General features: G+C 46.1%; 1 protein-coding gene across 2 annotated transcripts in view; it reads left to right on the top strand.

The window, feature by feature from the left end:
* The first annotated feature begins 2,149 nt into the window (after positions 1 to 2,149).
* FIP1L1 (factor interacting with PAPOLA and CPSF1) overlaps positions 2,150 to 16,807 on the top strand; it is a 576,361-nt gene continuing 561,703 nt past the window's right edge. Inside the window, exon 1 of one of the 2 annotated variants that reach the window (XM_078678195.1) lies at positions 2,150 to 2,613. In XM_078678195.1, coding sequence (XP_078534321.1) covers positions 2,373 to 2,613 — 241 coding nt within the window. In that variant the 5' untranslated portion in view covers positions 2,150 to 2,372. The remainder of the gene's footprint in view (positions 2,614 to 16,807) is intronic. The other variant, XM_078678194.1, reaches the window with a different exon arrangement.

Below are 16,807 nucleotides of genomic sequence, written 5' to 3'. Positions count from 1 at the left end.
ACGGGACAGCACACAAAGGTCCCCAACAGAGACAGCGATGTCTCGCAGCAACCGGAGCGCCATCGTCAGCACGCATGGCAGCATGCACCAGAGTTGCACCAGGAGCGGTGACGCAACCCTCCTCCGCGCAGACAAAGCGCGCCAACGCCAAAACACCGTGACGGTGAATAGCGACCACAAAGAAAATAGCACAGCATGACAACTCATGCCCAAGATGAAAACCGACCACCCAGCCTGGTCACCAAGGAAAGAAAAGCAACAACAGAGAAGATACGACGACAGGTCTAGTCACCAAGCCAAGTGAAGACAGTGTCCTACCACATGGACAAGACCACGGAGACGATATGTAGAGGGCCCGCTACATGGAGAATCCTGGTTAGCATGAGAAAGCAAGAAAGAAGACCGGACCGCGTCGAGGAGGTGAACGAAGAGGAAGAATGGAGAACCACATCACTCCACAGAAGAGGAGAGAGAACTACAGCACACAGGAACATCGGTGCTGTCCAAGGAGCATCGTAACAATCAGCACACAGGAACATCGGTGCTGTCCAAGGAACATCGCAACATCCGTGTGGATCCCAGTAATCCCTACAACCTGCATTCGAAGAGACCAACCACTGATGAACTGCATGGGTGCCCCGTGAACCTGAAGCTTACCGAAGCAGAGCATACCCGAGCACTAGACAATCCACCCTTGTGGACTACACAAGACTCGACTGTGGCCATGTCCGAAGTTCGGCAGCGACCCGTACAGCCCACGCGATCAAGTGGCGGTCCAGGGGACAAGGGCCTCGGCCGCATATCCTGTGAGAGAGGAATCCGGATGGGAGAGGTGCAGCAGCGGCAGCTCCACGACAGGCAACAGGAAGCATGAAGGCCCCAGGTAATCACCTGGCACCGAGAAACGGTCGGTTGAAGACACTGAACCCATGTCCCAACGGCAAGGCCATCCTGGCGGATGACATCAACACCCCCGAGGACATCATGAGAGACTTGGCGGTGAGTCCGTTGGCAGTTCGGCAGCGACGCCTTTGCGCGGCTCATGCGAAGCCCGCACGGCCCACCCGGTCCCGTCGTGTCCGGCAAGAGGGTCCTCCCAGCGTCTCTAGTGAGAGAAGAGTCCAAGCAGGAGAGGCCAGTCTTCAAGGCTCCCGTGAGAGAGGAGTCCAGCAAGAAAGGCAAGTCGGAAGTTACCTGGCCGGACGGAGATGTGAAGGCATCAAGATCAGCAAATCCAAAGACCTCTCGTGCCATAATCGTCTCCCACAACCAACAAGCGTGGTCATCCACTGGACTAGGAACACCTGCGAGACCCCTCAAGGGTCACACCTTTTCTGCTCCCAAAGTGAGAACACTGTACATAAGCGTCAACACAGCAAGACAAGGATGATCTGAAGTACACCGCCGAGGTGAAGCTCATCTGACTGACTTTGTAGTCCTGGAACTTTCAACATTCTCCCAGCTGATCGCCTGAAGAAAATCTGGTGAGGCTACCAACTGTTATTGTTCTGTTTTCTTACAGGTTGGACATTCATTTTTCCTTTCATTAAAGTTGGGGAGGAATGTAGTGTCCTGCTAGGACACAGTCTAGTTGTTTCCTATGTAATCCTACACTAAACACCCACCCACCACAGACGTCACTGGGTCAGGTGACGCTGTCAATAAAAGAGCCAGAGCGCACGTGCTCGAGGCCAGATCTGCTATCCCTAACTGGTGTCCTGTGTCATGCTTTACTGTACCATGTGGGCCTAAGGCCCAACACTACAACATTCCCCCAAAAGTGACAACATAAGTTGTCTCGCCCTAGACAGCAAAAGCTTTGCTTTTGCTTTCGTCTAGGCGAGACCTAAAAAAGTGTTAGAGTGAAACACATACTACATTGAAATGTCACGCATAAACACACAGAAATGTCACTCTATAAACAACTGGAGACTTAGCAGCTATGCGCTTTATCTCAATAAGGTTTCATTTAAAAGATGAGTCAGGAATAGTTTTGACGATTAAGTTATAACGTGGTTTCAGTAAACAACTAGAGCGCGAACCTAAATATTCAAGCAACTACATATAAACCAAAATGGAGTTCGGATAGCTCAGTAAACACGGAAGTAGGACAACGCAGTGCTTCCGCATTCAGCGGCTCGACCTCCCTACTCCATCCTGTTTCGAATCTCGTCGCGGCGCCTAGCTTGTGAGCGTGAGGGGGGAAGGCACGCATGCGCAGCTGCGGTGACCGGCGGCCTGGGGATTGCTGCGACTCGGCGCACGCTGCATTCTAAACTTGTTTCTTTTAGTATTTGACCTACACCGCCGCCAACATCCCGACCGCAGCCATTGACTCCAGCAGCGGCTCCCCCGTTCCCGCCGCCGGCGAAATGCCTGCCGGGGGCGGAGGGGAGCCCGCGGCGGAGCGCATGCAAGTGACGCCGGAGCCTGTGGGGGCCCCGAGCAGTACTGTGGGACAAGATGAGCCGTGTGACGGAAAGAGCGACGGAGGATCCCCAGGCCCGGATCTCGCAGCAAGTCCCAATCCTGCGCCAAATGAGGCCACTCAAGCTGCAGGGACTGCATCCCGCGGAGGTGACGGGGATGAGGAGGAGGAGTGGCTCTACGGTGGTACGAGAACTCATTGCAGATATCCTGGGGACGGGTGACAGGGACTTTCCCAAAGATTTCCTACTTCACCATAAGTTTCACCAATATATCCAACTTCCTGACAAGCTTTGCTACCCTGACTTCTCCTTTACCTTTATTTTTTGCACCCCTCCCACACACACGTAGTTTTCCTATTCGACAAACAACACCACATGGCTTGCCAATTGGTAATCTCTCTTACACTTTTGCCCACGTAAAATGAGATCCTTGTTCTTCGTTGTTCCTTCTTTGAATATGCACAAGCTCCGAGTTCGTGGGAGTAACATTTATGAATGGTCTGTGCTTAGGCTAATGACCTGATATTGGGAGGGATCAAATGTGCAAGCGTTTTAATTATGCTGACTTCTGTAGTAGAGTTCAAGATATGCCATTGTTTTATCATGCTATTGCTCTCTTTCCTTTATGTTCTGAGGAAGTGTTTTGTTAGTTTGTCTGGCAACATTACCTTTAAGCATTGCTTAAATTTATTTAAAAGGTACTCTAAATACTGTTAACATTTACTGTCCAGTTTTTGTTGACACGTGGGGGCCTACAAGACTTTTCAAAGTGCAGCCCTCTTCACATAGCCACATTGTGTATTTCTTGGACAAGTCACTTGGTCTCACTGAGCTTCAGTTTCCTTGTTTACAATAATTGTGAAAATGTGGAAAATGTTGGTTTTGTTGGGTACAGAATTGATTCTAGGTTAACTGAATAACAATACTCAAACCTTTAAGTAATCAATGAGAAGGGAAGAAAAGGCAAATACCATGAATCAAAGAAACATGAGCAAAATACAAAAACTCACCAAAATTAAATCAATCAAGGTCTGTGTTTAAGGATAAATCTATAAGTTCTTTACATTTGATGGTGTCGAAATGACATCCACAGGCTGTCAACATAAACATGTAATTTGTTCCAAACGGTGCAAGTGATCTGGTGAAAAAATTGCAAAACAAATTGCTGAATATGAACAAGATATATACAGTGCTGTACGCAATGATGAAACTGGTCATTCAAAAGACATCCATCCCATGGTACACAAAGCCCTGGCCCGCTTGGAGTTTTAAGTTTCCATTTCACAAGGGGCGTAGAAGAAAGTAGGGTCATGGTATTTGCCTTTTCTTCCCTTTGCTTCTCTCCCCTTTGCTTCTCGTTGACTATTACTGAAAGATTTGAGTATTGTTATTCAGTTAACCTAGAACCAATTCTGTACCCGACAGAGCCAACATTTTCCACATTTTGGTACACCCAGGTTCTGGGGGGCACTGGGTCACCCCATTATACATGATGTACAATAATTGTGAGCACGTACCAAGAGCTAGTTGACTAGCTTGCATTTCACAACTAGAAGAAGTCTGCAAGTCCTTGTTAGTCAAAGTGTTATAGGCTCAGTTCTTAGCATTTTTTATGCTTGTAAGTGTGGCATAACCCTGCAAAACCTTGATAAGATTAATTTTATGTGAGCAGTTGTAGTTACAGGGTCTCAAATTAGGTTGAAAATGTATTCGTACTAATAATGGCAGTAATACAAGGTTTTGCAGAGTGGACAATGACCTCCTCTCCGAAAATAGAGGAGTTTTTTGTCCACTAGGGAAATATTCCAATCTCTCCGCCCACCATACTGCCTCGACCCACTACTTGAAAAAAATACAACTATTTTAACAAGTGCATTTCTTCTTTGCTCATTAGATTTTTGCATGAATATGATCCAGGTATTTTGTTTAACTGTGTAGGTGCTGCAAGTCTCTGTAAACACCATTGTTCCAGTAGGCAGTTCTTTAAAAACATTTTTTTTAGGAGGAGCTATATTTGTGGCGTGAATTGGCGTCTAGTGCAAAGAAGAGCAAGGAAGGGTATTAGTGGACTATACAAACTATCCAGCATTTGTTTTGATGGCTCAAGTAAATTTTGAATGCCAGTGGACAAAGTTGATAATTTTGCGCTTTCGGTCAGACTTCTGTTCATAAGAACAAGACTCGAACATGCCAGAATCTAAAACCATTATCTGTACATTTGCGAAACATAAATAGAAACATATTACAAGCAGTGTAAAGGCCTGCCTATTTTTCTTGATCGGGCAAAATGAGGCATCAAGTATGGGTCGGCATTTGTTTGTCTCCCAGCTATTATCATTTAACTAGAAGAAAATTATAAAAAGTGTTGTGGTGACACTTTAAAGATGGTCTAAGCAACAGAAAAAATATTGTACCCCTAAAGCATTCTGGTTGGAGAATTGATGATTCAAGAGCTTAGTAATTTCTGTTTTTATTAAAATAGCATAAAATTTGCTGTCAACCTATGCCAAAGAAGGCTTCACCGTAAAGTTCATTTTATACCATCTATCGAATCTCGTTCGTGTGGATGAACAGTAGTACTTCTAATCTTGCATTGCTGGTTTTGGATCTTGAGACAGAATTGTTTTCGGTACACTTGTTGTCTTTGAGGCATGCTTATACATCAGTTACAAAAGATACGTCTTCCCACGACCCAGATTTACTTTTGTGTTAATCAGTTAAAACTCAGTAAGATCCCTGTAGTGTTAAGCATTTTTTCAGGAATTTATATCACAATCACAAGTGCGCTAGACGTACTGAAGGCGAAACTCGTAACAGCAATTGCATTTGTGTCTCCAACATGGGGCTCTTAGCTGCACGGACAACTTGAAAAATCTACTCTGGTGCCATCAGAGCAGTACTTAGCTTAACAAAAAGTTCACGATTTGCCATCTGCGGCTAGAATTTGGCATGGTCAACCTATCCACCTTAGCAGAAACACAATTTATCAAATATTGCTTCGAGTTGAGTGTTTTGCAGAAATCTCTCCAAAAACTGATTTGGAAAGAGCAACAAGGCTATCTGAAAATCCACATGAGTAATGGCATTCCAGACCTGAATACGATTTTGAGATTGGGATAAGGTGACTGAGTACATCAACTTTAAATCTCAAGTCAAGCTAGCAGCGAGTATGTATTGATACATTTTATAACATTGAGGCATTTGTCTAGAGCACAGTTATTCTAATCCTCGTGATTCACCTGCAGAATATGAAACCATTTTTACGAGTGAAATATATTCAGTTTAAGTTCCAGTTGCTACATCTTGAATCCTGGAATATCCTTCCTATATGTGAATGCTGCAGAGGGTGTGGACATCATGTGGAATCATTGCCACATAATTTGCCTATGTCCAAGTTTTCTATTTATATGAAGAACGCTCATACACCTGTATTTTAACGACTTGGTGTAAGGAGAGTGTACAGCATTGAAGTGAATGAATATGGTATAATATTTACCATTTTTAATTGGGAAGGTTTGCAGCATCAGAATAAAGGTTGAAAGCCAGCAAACCTTACCAGATTTTTATGTTCTTTCTCAAACCTAATACATGGGTGTCTTTTGTCTGGGGTTTCTGGTGTATGTTTCTTTGAACAGTGCACTTACTGGTTGCTGTTTACCACCATTGCACTGCACATACGTCTGTATTGTCTATGAACACAAAAATTCTTTGTTTGTTTCCTTTTCTTCACGCACACTCTACACAGAGAGAGAGTGACCGATGATGAGAAGTGGGTAAACTGGCAATTGTTTGCCAGGAACCCCCTCGGGTGATGCTACCGTGAGGCACTCTCTCTCGTCTCTCATAATTAATTATTTCGTTAGGATGGACCTGTTGATATGTGTTTATAGAAATATACACCTTGACCCAAAGGAGTAGCGTTAGTTTACACTCCCACGGGGTTCTAAGAATTGGATATATATAAAAATCCCCTTATAGGTCGTGTTCATATAGGTGTCAGACTAGGTAAGGCTCCTAATTGTTGTTACTGTATTGAGTGGGGGCGGCCTTTACATTTTTTTCCCCCTGACACTCCTATTTGATTGACTAGTAGGGAGAGTGTACAGCAACTTCAGCATGTTTTCAGGAGGGAGATGCACAGTTAATGAGCCGTCTGTTAAACTACCTGGAACAAGTAGTAATTGAGCTGCAGAAGTGGCAATCCATGCTCTCCCCAGCCCTGGGCCGTGAACGTTGTTGACAATAAATACATGGATTGTGTCATTATATGGCATTTTAGTATCTTACATTTATTTTCCTCTCTTGGATAGGCGGATCACGGAGGCTCTGGACAGCACAGCCCCCTGGTCACGTAAAATACCGGGTAGAGCACAGAAATCTGCTCCTTGGTACTCAGACACCTTGAGAACGGCGAAAGCAGATTGCAAACGCCTGGAAAGGCGCTGAAGGAATGATTTTTCTGACCAGGGGAGGAGGGAGTATAAAGAGGCACTGAAGAGCTACCATGGGCTCATTAGAGGAGCAAAGGCAGCATACTATCTGGAGAGAATTGGATCGGCTGGCAACTCTACTCAGGAACTGTTTAGGGTTTATAAGGAGATATCCTCCTTATCTACGTCAGCTGCTCCGGCTGTGGGCTCAGAAGAGCTATGCAACCGTGTGGCAGATTTTTTCTCAGACTAAGTGGTGAGAATATACTCCACCTTACCTGACTCTGCCAGAGTAGGAGAGGAGGGGGCGGAGGAGACAAAGCATGCCGAGGAGGGTGAAGGGTTGAAGAGTTTTACCATGCCCTCCCCAGAACAGCTAATTAAAATCTGTAGTTGAATAAAGTCGGGTTCTCCCAGAGACCCGGCGCCCCCCAAAATATTGAGGGAGCCTGGATATCCTGGAGCCATATATCAGACACCTGGTGGAGACCTCTTTTAGGACCTGTACAGTACCAGGATGTTGGAAGGAAGGTGTGCTCCTACCGCTCCCCAAGAAACCTCACATTGCCCCAGATCAACTGGCTAATCTTCGCCCCATCTCTCTTTTGCCGTACTTCGCCATGGTCGCGGAGAAAGTGGTAAATATGCAGCTGACAGCACATATTGGGAAATTTAATCTCCTGCATCCCACTCAGTCCGGATTCTGAGCTCGTTACTCAACGGAATCAGCCTTGCTCTTTGCCACTGAAATCATCAGGCAATATGTGGATGCAGGTCAGACGGCAGCCTTGATCCTGTTGGATTTAAGTGCCGCCTTTGACACTGTGGCCCATCACACTTTGGTGCAGTGCTTGAGGAAAAGAGGAGTGTCGGATAGCGCCCTGAGCTGGATGAAATCTTTTTTGTCTGGGCGCAGCTTCCAGGTGAGGCAGGGTGCCCACTACTCCAAAAGTCATCAAGCTTAGACAGGGGGTACCGTAGGGATCGACCCTGAGCCCGACCCTGTTCAATCTCTACGTGGCTCCTCTAGCGGAGATTGCTGATGGGGTTGGGATCAGGGTCGTGTCCTATGCCGCGATACACAGCTGGTGGTCTCCCTTACACAGGCACATGATACGGCTGCCTCCAACTTCGTAGCATGCCTGCAAGAACTGGCTGCATGGATGGCTAACAACTGCCTGAAGTTGAATGGCAATAAGATCAAGGTGCTTGTGGTGGGGAGAGCCCCGTCAGTATGAATCTGCTTGGTGGCCCCAGAGTTTGGGGACTACTCCTATTTCCTGCGCTCAGGCAAAGAATCTGGGGGTGGGCAGGGATGTGGAATTCCTATAGCCTGACGCCCAGGACATATTGTTTGGGGTCAAGGGCAACAAGTTTTAATGTGTATTTTGTCCTTGGGACAAGTATGCCCAACCCCCCTGCAGCACAAAACCTTTGGCTGCCAGTTTTCAGTACCACATTAAAGGTTCGGGAAGGGCACTGCCTGCAGTTAAGTTAATATTTCTGTGCATATGTTAATGCTGTTCAAATTTGTATTTATGGTTCATTAATTTAAAGCCTTTATTATTAGGGTGAACGCTCTAAATAAATGTAAATTCTGACTGCACTACTGACAGTGGTCCCAGTATAAAAATGTGTACACACGGTTTCAAAGTTTAGCAATATGAAGCTATACATAATGCTCCCAGAATGCTCTCTGATTAGATGCAAATATTTGCAGAAGCCTGAAAGCAAGATTAATGATTCTTCTCTTTCAATATAAAATGTTCCTAAATGAAAGTAGGGAAAAAAACATTTTGCTAAACAACTGTAAAATTTCAGGTACCATTTCTTTGCAGCATCATTTAGTACAATGTGTTGATGCATGCTAGTATTTCCCAAAGATATTCATATTGGAAAATCAGAGTAACCAGTATCAATAAGATTATGGAAAACCTAAAAATAAACAAGCATTGGCAAAGCCAGTAGGTCTGAAATTGCTGGTCAGTGTTTTAGTTTTAGAAATACGTGACCTTGTTTTGGCATTGTTTTTGTAAAACCTTATTGATGTGAGAGCTGCTGGGCCCTCGCCTTTATAACAAACATTGCCAAAAGCAAAAATTGTGTTTGGTCTCAAAAAGCAAACACTGCCAAATTAGTTATTGGCACTGAACAAAACTATGTTGTGTGCCGATATGCTCCTTGTGAAAGAACAGAATACTGTCACTCACAGTGAAGCCAGCCAATACAGAGAGAGAGAGCGAGAGAATTTTAATAAACCCAAAAGGTCATGGTTAAGGCCAGAAAAAATTAGGGGCCCATTTATTAAAGAAAGTCTCAAAAGTGCACCCTTGGTATATGTACTTGCATTAAGTTTAGCTATATGGTTTTTATGAATTCACAAGAATTTACAGAAGTAGGACAAGAAATTTTAGTCCTAGAAAATATTTGTGAACTGCATTTTAGCATGAGCAATACGTGCATGTGTAGATTTGCTCATGCGAAAACCTGAGTGTTTGCAAGTTCATTTTTCCTCCAACCACTTTTTTTCTTACCCTGGAAGAAGGTTTGTGGGCGCCATTATCAGGAGTACATTTCCAACATTTCTCAGTATGGGACAAGATTAGAGAAGAGTTGTTGAAAACCCTTAAACATGCAGGTTAGTAGGTTTGCACAGACTCAAAGGGGCATTCCAACCCTGAAACTATTGCTTACCACTACCTTCAGGGCCAGTATGTAGATCTGCCGTAACATGGCAACATAAAGGGATTGCTAGTATTCAAACACTACCATGGTATGAGCCCTGGCATAATCTGAGAGGCCATATAAGAGCTCTTATATAATGAGATTGCTGCCATAATTTGTCGCCACACTACATGGCACCAAAGGGACAAGTGGATTTTGTTACAGGACAAGTAGATTTATGAAGCAACCTGCCCCATGGACAAGTAGATATTTTAATAAATTCCACAACCCTGGATGGGGTTAGACACAAAGCTTTCCTTTGAATACCAAACCAGGCGAGTGGCAGGCGCCTGTTTTGGAGTCCTGAAGGTTCTTCTCAAAACCCTGGACATGCTGCCGACGGCAGCCAGGAAGACTATGGTCCATTCCCTGGTGACATCGCGCTTTGATTGTGGCCATATTCTTTATCTGGGTGCGACGACTAAATGTATGCTCAGACTCCAGGGTGTGCAGAACGCTGCAGCATGTTTTGTTCTGATGCGCCCGAGGGGGGCCTCTGCGAAGGCAGCACAGGCTGCGCTCCACTGGCTGCCGATAAGGGAAAGAGTCCTGTTCAAGGCACTGTGTGTATGTCATCGGATCTTGCAGGGGACTGCTCCCTCTTATCTGTCTGAGCTACTCACCCCCTACACGCCAGCTGAGATCAGGTGGGTTTGGTGTGTGTCCCGGCTATCAAGAGAGCTAGGATGGGTGGACACTCCTTCCGCCTGCTGGCTGCCCAGCACTGGAGCGAACTCCCTTGTGTCTCCGGATGGAGGACCTGGAGAGCTGTTTTAGGAAAAATATAAAAACTTATCTCTTCCCCCGGGATAGTTAGTGAGGGACGCTCCGGGTGTGGAAATCTGTGCAGCTGCACTGCAGGGCGGGGAGACACTGGCCGAGTGTAACCATGCGCTTTATAAATGTTTATTATTATTATTTATTATTATTATTATTATTATTATTATTCTTGTTCAGAGCTGCAAAGACTCAGTGGCTTAAGGATTACAGAACTTGGTTGAAGAGAAGCAAGTGATCACCGGCATTATGAAATAAATGGGTTTTAATCTTTTTTGTGGTTAGGTGTGAGATATTTAGGTTGCCCTCAGGGATTGGGAAATAAGTATATTGTCAGATGGAGGAGTCTTTTCGAACACAGAGCACTATAGTTGTAATATTTTCCTAATGGTTGGTGGTGACCTTGTGGTTTATTTATTTATTTATTTATTCAAAGTTTTATATAGCGCGAACAAGATCCTTACAGATATCAGAGCGCTTCACAACGGAGAGAGGGCAGAAGGGGTGAACAGAGATAGTGGGGGCAGTATAATAGTACAAACATGGTAGGATATTAATAACATACATAGAACATATCAAAATACAATCAGGTAAACAGAATAATCTAGGATAAAATAGGACGGCACAAGTCATTGACCCCACTACCTAGGTGTTCAGGTACACCTTGGGTGCGTGGAAGGCTTATACCAATACCCTAGTAAAGAGAGAACACTGAGTGGGGGCATCGGGAGAGTGAATCAGTAAACTAAGTGTAACATATATTGGTCGGTAGTGAGAGCGTAATGTAGTGGTATCCCCACCAAGTAGAAGTATAGTGCCAAAGGCCAAAGTGAACAGAGGTACAGAGCAATGCAGCGTCTCTGATCCAGCACCTGTAAGGTTCAGGAGATCTTGGCCAGAAGGATGGTTTTCACTTCTTTCTTGAAGAGTGCGGTGGAGGAGATAAGCCTGGTTTCAGGAGGGAGCGCATTCCAGATCCTGGGTGCCATTCCTGAGAAGGAGCGCTTGTATGTTTTCTCTTTCCGGAATCTACGGGGCTTCAAGAGTAGATTTTTAGCACTTCTATTGGATCTCGAACCTCCTGATATAGACAACTTTTGAGCGAGGTAGTTGGGTGCATTGTGGTGCACGGCCGCGTGTGTCATGACTGCAATTTTTAGCTGTATTCTGGCTTCAAAAGGCAACCATTTTAGGGACTTTAAGTCTGGGGATATATGCAAATGTTTTCTTGAGCCAGTAATGAGTCTCGCGGCAGCGTTCAGGGAGGCTCTTAAGGGTGCTGTTGTGGATAGCGGGAGTCCGCTGAGGGCCACAATTCCGTAGTCTATTCGAGGGATGACTAAAGCTTGCACAGCCGTTCTTCGGCAGGGAGGAAGGGTTTAATTTTCCTCAGTGTGTTGATTTGGAAGTTAGCTCCTTTTGTGGCTTTGCTAACGTGCTGCTGCATGTTGAGGTTGGCGTCGAGTGTGATGCCTAGGGATTTCGCCGAGTCCACGATGGTAGGTTGGACATTAAGTGCTGTTAGGTTATTGAGCCACGTTTGGGTGGTGGAAATTTTCGCCGGGGGTGAGATGAGTAGGAACTCAGTTTTCAGAGCATTTAGTTTGAGGTGATTATCGGCCAGCCAGGATTGAGTGTTGATAAGCGTGGAATTCAGAAGTTTGATATCTTCTGGGGATTGTAGCTTTAGATAAAGTTGTGTGTCGTCGGCGTACATATGGAACTGGACCTTGGAGGCTTGGAGCAGGGTGGCGAGCGGTTCCATGACGAGGTTGAACAGTGTGGGGGAGAGGGAGGATCCTTGTGGAACACCTAGATCTGCAGGCACGGGTGTAGATAGCACATTGTTGATCTTGAATTTCTGAGATCGGTTGTGAAGGAAGGACGAAAACCATTTGAGAACAGTTCCTGATAGACCCATTCTAGTGCTTAGCAGTTCCAGCAAGTTCTCATGTTTGACCGTGTCAAATGCTGAAGAGAGGTCAAGAAGGATGAGGAGGCAGGACTCATTGCGATCAAGAATTTGGAGGGCGTCATCAATTATGTGTGTCATAGCTGTTTCCGTGCTATGTTTCGCTCGGAACCCAGATTGATGAGGGTTGAGGAGGTCAAATTGATCAATGTGTTTTGTTAGTTGGAGTTGGACACATTTCTCCAGCAGTTTGGCCAGGGTGGGGATATTGGTGATGGGCCGATAATTGTTTAGGTCAGAAGGATCAGCTGTAGGTTTCTTGAGTATAGGCGTGACTTGCCCCACCTTAAGGGAGTCTGGGATGAGGCCTTGTTGAAGGGAGCTGTTGATGATTTTGGTCCAGAGAGGGAGGAGCAAGGGGATGAACTCTTTTACAGCATTAGCAGGTAGAGGGTCTGTGAGGTGATTAGAGGGCTTCAAGGTGCAGAGCAGTTTGTGTATTGCTTCTTCCGAGTAGGTATCGAAGTACAGCCATGATGCCTTGTTTTTAGGTTGAATGTTAGTCATTCTGGTGTGAATGGGGAAGCGGTTTACATCCATGTTGAGGTCATTTCTAATGTTGTCAGTCTTTCGCTTAAAGAAAGCAGAGAAGGCTTCACAGTGTGGGGTGTTGCACTGTTTGATTGTAAGGGTTGTGTCTTCGTTTGGGTCTTGATTAGTTCGAACAGCTTTCTTGGCCTGTTTTTTGCTTGGTCCAACTGGCGGCTAAAAAAGTTTGATTTTGCGCGCTTTATTTTCCTGAAGTAGGCATTTCTCTTGTTCTTAAGCCTTTTGAGGTGCAATGCTGAGGGGTCCGATCTCCATGTGCGCTCTGCCATTCGCATAGTACGCCTGTCGTCATTGAGTCTGTCATCATACCAGGGGTTAGAAATTTTGGTGGGGACTCTCTTCAGTTGCAGTGGGGCGACTTCATTGACTATTGTATTCATAGAGTCAAGGTAGTGGTCCATCAGTGAGTGAACATCCGAGGTACCTGAAGGGGGAAGGAGGCGATTGCCTATGTGGGGAGGCAGGGTAGCGGGGTTAAGATTCTTCATGTCCCTTTTCCATGTTTTGGATTTGGTTGGTTGAGCCGGGTTAGGTTTAACTTTTTCATTGATAAAGAAGGTGATAATTGGTGATCTGACCAGTCGCAGGGTTGTATCGCTTCCAGTTGTGTAGAGTTCTCTTTGGCAATGATGAGATCGAGTATCGCGCCTTTGTCGTGTGTTGGTCTTTCGCATATTTGGGTGAGGTCAAGAGCTTTAAGGAAAGTTTTGAGACTATTCACCACTGTGTCTTTCTGGTCGTTCCAGTGGAGATTGAAGTCACCCAGGTAGACTTGGGTGGTCTGCCGACCGGCATTGGAGGTGATCAAGTCCATGAGTTGTTGGGTGAATATGATGTTCCCACCAGGCGGGTGGTAGATGAGATGTAAAGCACAAACTTGTTTGCCCTCGCTGGTGATGTCGAGGCAGAGGAGTTCACAGGAGGAGAGGGAGGGGGAGTTGACTTTGGTGACGGAGAGGTTGCTCCTAAAAATGCATGCAATTCCCCCGCCCGTCTTTCCTGGAGACCTGTCCAGCCTGATGATGTGATAATTGGGGGGGACTAGTATGTCCATAATCGGGGTAGAGGCTTCAGTAAGCCACGTTTCCGTTAGAATGGCTAGGTTGAGATCCTTAGCTGAGACTAGATCAGCGATGTCGGTGGAGTGTCTCTGGGCCGATCTGCAATTGAGTAGGATGCATTTAAGTTTGGGTGCGAGAAGGGTGGTCGAGCTTTCTAGTGTGAGGGTGATTTTTCTGAGGTTGTTAGGGACGGAACCTCTGAGCGTTGGGAGCCTCAGAGGGTTTGTATGAATTGTGGGAATGGGGGTGTGTGTGTTGGGTAAGTGTTTTACTGGACCTGGGCCATAAGTGCGTAGGAGAGAGCATAGGTCGCGGTCCGACAGTGTGTTGAGGACACGACGGGGGCGGGGGGAGTTGTTGCGAGCGGGGATAGTCGGCCAGCGTGGGTGTCGTTGGAGGCGAGGGTATGTAGGGAAGGTGCGTCATTTGTAGGGTAGAGGGAAGGTGGGAGGTAGACTGGGCTGTGAGGAGAGAAGGTCTTTGATTGCGTGGACATCTTTTTTTTATTTGAAGAATATCCTCTTTGAATTGTTGGAGGGTGGATATAGTCAGGTCAGGAGGTGTATTGGGGATGGGGATGGTGGTGAGAGCCATTGGTGAATGGTTGAGTAGTGAGCTGGAAAGCGGGCAGGGTATCGAGGGGGGGGATAGACTAGCGTTGTTGGAAGGTTCTATGATGCTAGTAAGTGGGATGGCATTCAGAGTATGGGAGTTATTGTGGGCGAAGGGTGTGGATGAGGAGGGTGAAGGCGGTGGGTGGGAGGCATAGGTAGTGCCGTCAGTGGGAGACGGTGCCGGAGAGTAGAAGAGTGATTGGAGGCTGAATACAGTGGGGGAGATAGGAGGGAAGTGGGGGCTGAGAATAGGAGGTGGGAGAGAGCCGTGGGGGGGCTGGGAGGGGGGGGGGGTGGATAAACTCCGAGTGGTGGTGTGTTCAGATGGTGGCGTGTTATGGGTGAGAGTTGTTGTGTCAGGTGTGAGAGTGTCGTGTTGGGTGAGAAGAGTGGGGAGGGAGCTGGGGAGTGAGGGGGGGTCTGCCGTGGGGGGGGTGGGACGGGGGGTGGATAAATTCCGGGCGGTGGTGTGTTCGGGTGGTGGCGAGTTGTGGGTGGGTGTTGTTATGTCAGGGGGGAGAGGGATGGGGGGGTATGAGTGGGTGTAGTAGGGCAGAGTATACCAGAGGTGATGGGCGTGGCGCGCGGCTGATTTCTCAAAGTTTTTTATGAGAAGGTTAAACAAGGTATCTAGGTGAAGGTGCTCCTACAGGCGACGTAACTGTTCAAAGTGCGTCAAAGTGGTTGAAGGTTGAGTGCGCTACAGGAGTGTAGGCGCATCCCTGTGTTGGGCACACTTATATGGAGCTGTGTGTGGTGAGACAACACAGTGTGTTTCCAAACAATTGTAGTCAATAAAGTATCAAAGTTGAACGTTACAGGTAAACGTTTAATCCAAATTTGTCATGTGCAATAAACCATATTATATTCAAATGGATTTGCAGACCATCAGTTCATATCGTTTGAAACTGTACATAGCTCCGATGCATTTCGGACAATCTTTGTCCTTTCTCAAGGAGCTCTAAAACAAAAAGGATATATGACCATATCAATATCATGGAAAGTTAAAGAAACAAAAAATATTCAATACATTTCGATATAACAAAGTTAATGTAACGGTTGTTAGGCATGCATTAAATTGTGGTGCAAATGGAGTGATGAAATCAAACGGGGATGACTAAAGAGACATAGGTGAGGGAGACTGAAAGAGCGTGATGCCAACGGCAATGGCACAGGTAAAACAGTTCAATGAGACCCAGTATCATGGGTTAAAAGCGGGAACACAATAATTCAGGAAATGCTCAAGAGGTGGTGTGAGAGCGGGTGCAAGGTGATTCAAAGGTTCACGAGCTGCAAAAAAGCAGCTCAATAAGCTAGCGGTCCCGTAATGGTGTACCGCTTGCTCGGATTTTAAAGACATGATGTGGTGCGCTCAAAGGGCGGTTGGCGGGCAAAGGTAGTCAAGCTTACCGGGGTAGTCTCATCGACGGAACCTATGATGGAGGTCTGTGAAGGTGAAACTCCGCCGAATGAATGCGGAGTTTTGAAAAAAGACTGTGGAAATGAAAAACGGACTAGGTGAAGTGTAAGTTAGTCTGGTTGCAGCGTAACGGGGGTGGCCATCTTAGAAGGGAGATTGGAAAAAAAAGGGCATTAGAAAAAGGTGAGGAAAACATAGTGTCAATCGCAACAGCGAAACAGTATTACAATGCATCAATGAATGCCCAAAGGCGGCATTATAAATAGCAGCTTAGCTCAGTCCGGTCATTAAGACCAAAAGGTTTCTGTGTTTGTAGCCTGTACATCCAGGCTGTCTCTCTCTGTAGCAACATTTTGTTGTTGTCTCTGCCTTCTTTTGGTTGAACAATCTCAAGGACCAGATATTTGAGTTGAGATATGTTGTGGTTCGCTTCATTGAAGTGAAGCGCAATGTTAGATTTGGAATTCTTGGTCCTGATATTCGACTTGTGTTCGTTCAGTCTTGTTTTAATCTTCCTACTTGTCTTTCCCACATATGGCCTGGGTGTAGTAGGGGTCATGATAGAGGAGCGGCTAGTATTTGAGGTGGAGAGGTTTGTGACTGTGCATGGGGAGTGTGGGGCTTTAACAGCAGGTGGGCCATTTACTGGGGCGCTGGGGGTAGAGGTGTTGTAGGCGGGGGCTACGGCGTCAGGGGTGATAGTGCTGGTGGAGTTCTGGGTGTGGGTCTGCAGCTTGGAAAGGTGCTCTTTAAACTTGGGGAACAGGTTGTCTAGTAGTTCCAAGTTCTTGTCCGTGGATTGAATTAGGACCATCCCGTTGTTGTAGATAG

This window comes from Lissotriton helveticus, chromosome 2_2, assembly GCF_964261635.1.
Source record: "Lissotriton helveticus chromosome 2_2, aLisHel1.1, whole genome shotgun sequence".
Lineage (NCBI taxonomy): Eukaryota > Metazoa > Chordata > Amphibia > Caudata > Salamandridae > Lissotriton > Lissotriton helveticus.
This window is presented reverse-complemented; position numbering and strand designations above follow the sequence as displayed.